Genomic DNA, 10354 nt, shown 5'->3' on the forward strand with positions numbered 1-10354 from the left:
TATTTCATCTTCGAATAGAGTTGTCTCTCTATTGATTGTGACATCATTTCTTTGTGAGCAAAAACTACATCATTTTGTATGAATAATATGACGTAACACTCTCAGTAACATGACATAAAAATCAGTTCCTAATCACAAAAACAGATAAAAAATTATGTGAAGAATAAGTAGAGGATATTGCATTTCAAGTGAATTATTTTACACACTCAAGGCCAAAAGTGAGGCGGTGCCAAGGGAGGCATTTGGAAGGATAAAGTCAGTTAGGAAGAAGAGAAAATATATTATCTTAAATTAAGTCGCCATTCACGGTCATGCAATAGGAGCAGCAGGTACAATTCTAACGCCCTACCTGCAGGGCATTTATAGTATTTCATCATCAAGGACACTTTTCCAACACTTGCTAACTTCGTGTGCTATGTTTGTAAACGTGTTCTTTCTGAATCCAGTCGCATTCAAAGCCATCATTTCATTTAGATGAGCAGAACCGTTTCCTGTAGCCATACTTCCCAAAACAGCTCGAACATTTACGTCAAAGCGTTTTGTATTCCCTACTTTTAAACGAAGACTGGTTTGCAGAAGAAATGAAAGTTACATCCATTACATCGAGCCGCTAATAAAGATGCGTAGCCATAGTTTTTAGTCTCAGTTTCCAGTCATGTATGCATCGTTACCTCTGAAACATGTCCCTAGGTCCATTAGACGATATGAATACAAAAAGCTAGAAACTGATAACCGCTTGAATCTAAATGAAAGCTTGTTCACATGAGTTCGGAGTAATGTGTATGTAGTGTCTAACTTGGCCGAGAGAAATACGAATAGTGAGCAGTATGATTCAACATGTTTTTCCTATTGAAAAAATTGAATGAAAACATAAAATCTTGCATTCCGCACACTTACACACATTTCATAGTTAAAGGGACATAACACCTACAGACACGCTATTTTATAAAATCAGAGTATATACGTATAATAAATAAATAGTACGACTTTAAAGATGCTCCACCGCCGACAGAGCATAAATGATATTCATTATTTGAACAATAATTGGTGTTTAATCGTGTATATATATATATAATTAACACAAAAAATAATATAAAATAATTTATTTCCTCGTCTTTGGTTCATGTGCAATCAGTACTTCATTCCATATAGGATATAGTGACACGGAATTTTTTCGAGATGCAATTTATTATTTTTTATGTTTTTAACGTGAAGTAAAATTAGAAGCTCAAACTTTTCAATGGTGGTAATGGTCTCAAGTAAGAAACTTTTGTAACTGAATAAAAATACTAAATCGTCTGCTCCATTTGTCAGCGGTGGAGCATCTTTAACCAATATAAATTTGCATCATTAAGAACAAAATATATTAAATTACTCAGTTACCTACTAAATTATCCCTTAAACTATAAATTCCACTAAATACAATTCCATGGATACTTTCTCACGTTTGGACTTTATAAATTACAATTTACACATTAAAACATAGAATATTCAAAACCTAACGCACATTCACCCCACAGCTATAGTGTGGAGTATTGGCAAATTCTTTTGGGAGTTTCTCCAGAGTTCGGCTATTCATTTTGTTTGTTTGTTTGTTTGTTTGATTAATAAACGTCCTATTAACAGCTATGATCATGTAAGAACGGCCTCCCATGTATGCGGTGTGTTGCGTGTATGTTGTGCGAGATGCGTGTTTTGGGAGACTGCGGTAAATTAATGTTATGTCTTCTTGTATAGTGGAACTATTGCCCTTTTTATAGTGCTATATCACTGAAGCATGCCGCCGAAGACACCAAGCAACACACCCCACCCGGTCACATTATACTGACAACGGGCGAACCAGTCGTCCCACTCCCCGTTTGCTGAGCGCTAAGCAGGAGCAGAAACTACCACTTTTATAGACTTTGGTGTGTCTCGGCCAGGGGACAAAACCCAGAGCCTTCCTCACGGGCGAACGCTCAACGCAAGGCCAAAAGTGAGGCGGTGCCAAGGAAGGCATTAGGAAAGATAAAGTCAGTTAGGAAGAAAGGAAAAGATAAGATCCTAAATTTAGTCGCCTTTTACGATCATGCAATAGGGGCAGCAGGTACAATTCTAACGCCCTACCTGAGATTAAAACAATGATTTGCCAAATGAATATTATGCCATCATGAATTAAATAGAAATTCATGAAAAGATAAATACAAAAAGAGATCCCAGAGGGATCTTGGCGCCCACCAAAGAATGATCTGGGTCTGACAATGGAAAGAGGGATCTTTTCCCTGCTTTTCAAACACACTATATATAAAATTTGAGACAGATCGCTATAGTACTTTCTAAGAAATAGCGATAACAAACTTTAAGTATCAAAATCCAAGATGGCCACCTGTCGGCCATCTTGTTCACCGATCGGTCCCAAAAATGCAATATGCACAACAAGGGTTTTTAAGAAATAGTGATAACAAGCATTGTTTACGGACGGACGGCGGACGACGGACCACGGACGCAGGGCGATTTGAATAGCCCACCATCTGATGATGGTGGGCTAAAAAAGGGAGTGGGGACCAGAAAAAGAGAACTGGAGTTTTGAATGTCTGGCGGAAGACACAGCAAGAAACGAAAAACATGTGACAAGCGTGTTTATAAAATTATCACAAGTGCAAACAACACAAAGCCTCTGAAAATTATATATCATATTAAATATATAGATATGTAATTTATGTGATATTATGTAATAGGATATTACGAAATAGGATATATATATTTGGTTTAATTATATATTGTATTATATATCATATTATTATCATGAACTAACACATGTGTGGTGTCTAGGTAGAGTGATGGTGAAAGGGTTTTGAATGGATCTGTGTCTTTGTGTCATTACTCTTCAGGTGAAGGAGTGAGTATGTGTGTGAGAGTCGTTATGACATGTGACCATGGACGGTCTTTTTGATTGGTCAGGACAGGTGCCTAGTTTTACCTGGGTAAGGTTTTATCCTCACCTGGCACTCCGTTCCTGACTAGTTGACAGACCAGTTGATTTTTCTTATTAGACTATTTTTATTTTAGAATTAACTAGAAGTTATCTGGTAAGTGTGTATTATGTTTAAATTTGTAAGTTTTGATATTCATCATAGCGTCTATATATGATAAAAGTTTATATACAATTTTGTAATTAATACAGGGTTTGCATTTTTATATAATATTTACATGTATATCTAAAAGTAATGATATTTTGTCATTGAGCTATTTTCAAGGTCATAGTTTAATGGGTAAAGTAATTCTATTTTTAGCCCACCATCATCAGATGGTGGGCTATTCAAATCGCTTTTTGTCCGTGGTCCGTCCATCCGTCCGTCCGTCCGCTCTTACAGAGCATACATTGTGGGGTATTTCTTCTGTGGTAATGTGCATTGTGGGGTATTTTTCACATGTGGGGTCGACCCCACAAGCAAAAGTTGTATTTCGGTCTAATTTGACGCTGTGGGGTTGCTGGTTAAATAAAAAAAAGCAACCCCAGAATGTTTTGTCCATTATAACGGACAATGTCCATCGCCGACAAGGTGGTTGGTGACGGACAACACCGTGAATTGAGCATAATTTTCCGAATAAAATATCTTTGATGATTCCCGAGGCCTTCCGAATACAACGAGACTTTACGTTATTTCGTCATCTCTCGACATTGATTCGGTCCGCCATTTTGGATGGTTCACCCCTTCAGTCAAAGAAGGTAAGTTTTCTTATTTGTATTGACAGCGTGTGACAAATAGATGGAATAGTGTTATTAGAATTTTCGTAAACATCCTTAGTTTTAACATATTGGAGGGAAAATGTTGTATTTCGTGTATTTATCTGGAGCAAACTCTTTGTCCTTGTATGTGGGGTAGATTGATAGCCCAGTCTGGTCGCCATTTTGTACACTCAGTAAACAACAACGTAGGCTAACAGGTCATTAATTGAATGATATTAAATGAAATTGAACAGATGTACAAAACAACAAAATTCCTTATTTAGATGTTATTGATAAGGTTTGGAGTGCGAGATTACTTGTTACGAGATTGTAAGCCTACTTTCGTTTTGAAGGATACGGGGAAACTGACACGTGATCGGAGGAAGGCTCTGGGTTCTGTCCCCTGGCCGAGACACACCAAAGTCTATAAAAGTGGTAGTTTCTGCTCCTGCTTAGCGTTCAGCATACAGGGAGTGGGACGACTGGTTCGCCCGTTGTCAGTATAATGTGACCGGGTGGGGTGTGTTGCTTGGTGTCTTCAGCGGCATGCTTCAGTGATATAGCACTATAAAAAGGGCAACAGTTCCACTATACAAGAAGACACAACACGAACATACCGCAGTCTCCCAGTACACTCACCTCGCACAACATACACGCAAGACACCGCATACATGGGAGGCCGTCCTTACATGACCATAGCTGTTAATAGGACGTTAACAAACAAACAAACAAACAAAAAAATCGGCGTAAATAAAAGCAATATCATTTTGATAATTGAATTGATAGTTTGAATATTATTTCATTGGAAGAATTGAATTGATAGTGTGAATATTATTTTATTGAAAGTGGAAATTGGATTTGCTATATCTTTTCATTTAATTGGCGCTTTTACAAGTGCGGGAAGCTATCATCGAAAAGGAACAAAATGGCGGACGTGTTTTCCGTGCTCATATTGACTGCTCTTCTTATTATCGCGTGTGTCCTCGTCGTTATTATGCTGACAGTGTGTGCTTTATATAGAAATTGGTCCTACCTATTTCACAGATGGAATGCAGATCTTTCTTGATTGAAATTCTGGAACTGAAAACGAAAAATTAGTCTTGTTGTAAGAGTGCAAATGTTAATGTAATTGTTGTCGGCATGCCATCGATATATAGTCAAAATTTGCAGATTTTGTCACAATTTGATACTTAATATTTAATTTGTTTCTTTGAAGAATACATCTCCATGTACCGTTTTGCTAATTTTAGGAACTAACTAAAATATGGCCAGTAGAAAGGGAACATATGCATCGGCCCAGTTACCCGGGATGCCACCATCCTTCATGTGGCCAGTTAGGGTAGAGGGTACTGTTATTGCAGAGGGTAGAGGGTACTGCAAAACGGAGGTATACTGCAGGGCAGACGATGCTGTGTAAGTATACATTTATCATATATGCATCATTACCCTCATTTCAACTCTTACACTTATGCACATGTTAAATATGAAATGAAAGAAAATAAACTGATATGCAAAATATTTATCAGTCACATATAATTGTAGTGTTGTTCCGATTTATCAACTTATTCAATGTCTAGTCGTTTCTATCCAGATTATTCAATCTAAGTTTATCATGATCGATTACAGTTTGACTAACATTTACAATATATAATGATACAAATTGTGTGGGTCACGACAGGTCAAGACAGGTGTTTCTTGCCAAGGAAGCTTAAAGCTAGCGTTTTATTGGGGAAACAATTTAAATGAAACAGAGCACTTAGACAATAACTAATACATCTTCATTTTCCGATGAAAATGTGTGAAAGATGATCCCGCTACAATATCAGGAAATAAAAGTGATTTACCGGTAAACAAAAGAGAAAGTAGATTGGTAATTTCGAATTCATAGATAAGTAAATAAAATGAAATCTATACTCTGAGTAATGTAAACTTCAGCTCATGATCGATCATTAGTTGATCATTAGTTGATCATCAGTCACTTGCTTGGAAGATTCTTTTGATGATACTGGATCATGAAAATGCAACCCATTCCCAACACTATGTCATCAGTCACATCTAATTGGATTACAAATTTTAAAAACATCAAGTTGAAGAGAAACATACATAAACACAATTTTATAAGATTCTTTTGATGATGCACTGGCCAGGTCAAAATTTTGGCATGGTCACTAATTAACCTCCAACTGCATGTTTATATTTTATTTACAATAGATATTTATTCCTTTTTGGTTTTGGATAATTTTGGGTATAAACGTTCCTTAAATATTTAAGATAATGATATGAAGATTTTACATAACATTTATTTAACAATTTTTTTGGATTTCGATATGGCTTCTGCTATGTGCTGTAATATGTGTGTTTAATTTTTTTCTTGGTTACTTTTTTTGCCTCATCAGATTTCTTGCTAAGAAGCTAGAAAGCTTTCGGCCTAGAGCCGACATTTGGAAGGCCAAAGGAGAAAGTAATACTTGTTGATTTTTGTTTTCTTGCATGAACAGTTGTTGGTTTTTTTTTAAATAAGGGTGTAAAATATGTAAACGCAAGCCCAGTGGATATTAAAAAAAAAGAACCACATATTTGATTGTGTTATATGGATGTACCCCTTTGTATACATCAAAGTTAATTATTGAACAGAAAACTTCCTATCCAATCCATTGATCAAACTTTTGATTTGCAAAATATGATAATAATGCATATTAGTAAAGATTAAAAATCCCATTTTATCAACTACAAAAATCTCCTGAGTTTCCTGATTACCATGACTCAGCTATACAGGATTGTTTTGTTATAAATACTAAATTTTACACCCTTTGTTGTTTTATTGTATCAATTTTGCTCAGTTTTACAACAGGTACCTGGAATTAATCAATGCTGATGAAAGCAGATTTAGTTTTCTGCCATGCCCAATATACACCTAATTATTATGTTTTATTAATATGTTAAATATCACTTGCTAGCATGAATATTCAGTTATTATGTTGAGACAAATGGAATATTAATGTTGTATTCTTCATTGGTTTATCTTGAGTAAGGTAATTTGAGGTCAAATTATATGTGGAAAATGTCAACAGTTTAATATGTGCAAAAATTCCAGAGTGAGGCAAGTCTGCTTTTTTATTCGTGAGCCTCTTGTTTATTAGAACTGTTCAGTTTTTATCGTTTTAAGAGAAATACAGAGGATTTTACTCAACTGTTAACAAAATGTTTACTGTTTAATTTCTCTTTCAAGTTTCGAAAAACCTCTTAAGGTTTATGATTTAGTTTTTATTTCAACATTCAGTGATTTTTAGTGCGAGTGTACTCGTACTATTATTTTCCTTGTCGGGTGTAAGAGTCTGTGTACATCCGCTATGCGCAGATTTCAACTGCGCACACGATGCCGCAAGTCAGTGTCTTATAGTGTTTAATAGATTTCGCCATGATTAAGTGACACCAAACTTTCAAAAACATATATTAAGATATACTTGTCAGCGATAATCTACTATAAATTAACAACAATGACATTACACAGTGCTAAACGCATTTGTTTTGTGTAAACTTCAAGCGGCGTATCATACAAACTCTTGCATCGGTCACAATATTCTAAGCATCTGATCAAGTTTGGAAACTTCCGGAACAATACAATGCAGGTTTATATAAGTCAATAAAAGAAAGTGACGAAATGGATACCTTTTAGTACAGGCCACATATTTAATTTATTTCACATCATCCTAGGTGTAAATTGCACTATCGCTTACTAAACCCTGTGACCATAGACTGCATTTGCTGCAGTCATTAATTTAAATAATAGTTACATCATTGCTTATGATTTTTTTTTCAGACTTTATATATACATATAGCTACTTGATAACTTAAAATACATTTAATCATACGGTTATTCCCAACAATTCTGCTTGGATTCACACAAAATGTATTTTCTTCAGTAGTACATGTGTATTTTCATGTAATTTCAGAGGCCCTCCGAAAGAAGCCAGAGACATTCAGAATTTGGCATGATGATTTACTTTGGGTGGAAGAAAATGGTAATTAAGTAGATGTTACTTCTTAATGAAATTTATAAAATAGAACCATAAATATGAGTAGTGGCATTTACCGAAATATATGGACTCTATCAGATATCACATCTTAAAAATTATGGATGACATCTTTTAGAGTATGAATTGTGTTTTGTTTGAATACAACTATAACCATATGTTCAAAGATTTATCATTATCAGTGTATAACTCTATAGCTATAGAATAGCTTTGTATATCGTTGAGTTTATGAAGGGGCTAATGTTAATGGATCAACTGAAAATTATGTAACCATGCATGGGATGGTATATATATATATATATATATAGATATGGCCAAGCCTGGTTACGTGATAATGTAGGTATAATGATAATGGAGTCTGTGTAAAATTCAACATAACACAGCTTCTCTGGGGTTACCTAAGTTACAGGTGCACCATCATTATTATACCCTCATAACGGTAGTAAAATACAATGAAATTATGAATTGTAGGTGCTGGTGTCTTCCGAGCGTATGATGCAATACTTGAGCTGACTCGTGATCCACGGGCAGGCTTGTCATCACCAGACCTGATAAGAACGTCTAATATGAGAAAATATATGGCCACAATGGTACAGGTATGCATGATGGGGTGTTGTTTGATATTAAATGAAAACTTTTTACTTTTGAATAGATATAATTCAAGGAGTCTTAAATTTTCTTGTTAATATGATAACTGTATTTTACTTTAATAAAGCATCATTCTCCCATTATTACTGAAATGCATAAAATGCAGCAGTTTTACTAAATAGAGACTTTTAACCAAAAATTTTAGCATTCAAAATTTTTTATTTCCTAATATATTTTCTTTTCATCTTCTTAAATGCCTTCATTATTAAAAACTGTGGTTATTAACAGTTTTTTGAGTTTGGCATTTATCTTTCTAGGCCATGAGTACTGACGAATCACAGAAACAGTGGATAATAGACCACTTAGGTCACACCATGGATGTACACACTGTACATTACAGACAAACATCAGATGTGCTTGAGAGAATTGAAGTGGCTAAAATTTTGCTCATTCAAGATCTTGGACTGGTGGGACAATTCCGTGGGAAACGCTTAGAAGAAATACAGTTAGATGGTAAGAATTTCCAGAAAAAACTGGAAAAATGATTAGGGTTATTGTGTAATTAATAATGATTAATAATTTATCTTTAATTTCTTAACAGAAATTATGGAAGTCCAGGCGGATGTGGATGTAACTCCCCCATCAACATTAGAACATTAGACCAGCCTTTGAACAGGAAACGACCACCGGTACAAACTCCAGAATTGGATGAAGATTTCATACCGGATATCACCGAAATAGATGAGGAAGAGGAGGAATATGAGCCTATACCCAAAAAGAGAAGGATGCAAGCACATCAACCGTCAGTGAGGCAGAAGTGGACTAGTGAGGAAGAGCAGGAACTAAAAAGTTTGTTCAAGCAAAATTTTAAAGATGATAAACTGCCAGGACAAAAGCTTATCGAGTCCATGATGAGAAAAAGCAAATTGCAAAAAGGCCAAATTCATTTGCGCAAAAGGGACAATATCAAAAAGAAACTAAGCAACATGATGATCAAACTCAGGGGATCAAATCTTTGACTGTTATGACTTCTCAATAACCAAACATGGAGACTTTATGTCTGTTGGGTCGAATGGCTACCAAGTTTAGTTGAATGTATTTTTTACAATGTGTTATGAAAGTTTCTGGCATTATGAATGTGTCTGAATGACATTAAATACTGATTATTGGAAGGTATCCAATGCATATCATGTCATTATAAGTTCATTTAAGTTGTGAAACTACCTCTACTGTTATATAGGATTTTTACTTATACATGTAAATTCATTTTGAAAGTGTGTAAAGTAAAATAACCCCAAATAAAAGGGCTTTAGTATTTTACTACTTATCTCGTCTTCGACGGTAATTAACATCCAATTGAACTGAAACTTTGCCAGAAACTCTTGCGTCACTCACATTGTACGTACAAATACTGGATATTTTCGGGTTAAAGTCCACTTTAACTGTCAATTTGTCAAAAAAAACTTCCAACATTTAATTTACCTAAGCAAGAGTGGCAAAGCATGATTACGTGTAATACTTGTTTTTCAGTCATCTGTTTTGTCCACCATGTGTTAACTTTTCACATTTTGAACTTCTTCTCCAGTTCTAACCGTGGAATCTAGCTGAAAGTTGCATAAATGATCCTGATATGGTCCCGACCAAGTGTTGTTATTTTTCGGGTCTATCTGATATCCAAGATGGTCGCCACAGTCGCCATCTTGAAAACACATTTTGAACTTCTTTTCAAGTACTATAGATGCGATTTGGCTGAAACTAAAATGATCCTGATAGGATCTTGAAAAAGTGTTGTTACATCTTTTGTTGATCCTAAATCGAGATGGCTACCATTATACCACCTAAATTGGTTTCCTATAAGACTATTTCCATAGTAGTCAGTTGACCTTTAAGGTCCCTAGAACTTTTGTTATACCAGATATCTTGATTAAATTCATCAGCATTCTAACAATGTATTGTAAGATAAGTTTTCAAAACAACTTTTGTCAATCTAAACATATTGGATAGAATTAAAATGTTAACCATC

General features: G+C 35.0%; 1 protein-coding gene across 1 annotated transcript; it reads left to right on the forward strand.

Annotated features, from left to right (window-relative positions):
* The first annotated feature begins 3360 nt into the window (after positions 1-3360).
* LOC138335407 (uncharacterized) lies at positions 3361-10354 on the forward strand. Its single transcript, XM_069284477.1, has 7 exons — positions 3361-3709; positions 4960-5122; positions 6106-6170; positions 7663-7731; positions 8215-8339; positions 8649-8844; positions 8933-10354. Exons 2-7 carry the CDS (start codon positions 4974-4976, stop codon positions 8989-8991), a joined length of 663 nt encoding a protein of 220 aa, XP_069140578.1. The 5' UTR covers positions 3361-3709; positions 4960-4973; the 3' UTR covers positions 8992-10354.

The sequence above is a fragment of the Argopecten irradians genome, chromosome 11 (assembly GCF_041381155.1).
Source record: "Argopecten irradians isolate NY chromosome 11, Ai_NY, whole genome shotgun sequence".
In the NCBI taxonomy this organism is placed as follows: domain Eukaryota; kingdom Metazoa; phylum Mollusca; class Bivalvia; order Pectinida; family Pectinidae; genus Argopecten; species Argopecten irradians.

Coding starts and splice junctions, on each gene's coding strand:
- LOC138335407 (XM_069284477.1), top strand. CDS start 4,974: ATGGCCAGTAGAAAGGGAACATATGCATCGGCCCAGTTACCCGGGATG. Junction 5,123..6,105: donor TGCAGGGCAGACGATGCTGT/GTAAGTATACAT, acceptor TTGCCTCATCAG/ATTTCTTGCTAAGAAGCTAG. Junction 7,732..8,214: donor ACTTTGGGTGGAAGAAAATG/GTAATTAAGTAG, acceptor TATGAATTGTAG/GTGCTGGTGTCTTCCGAGCG.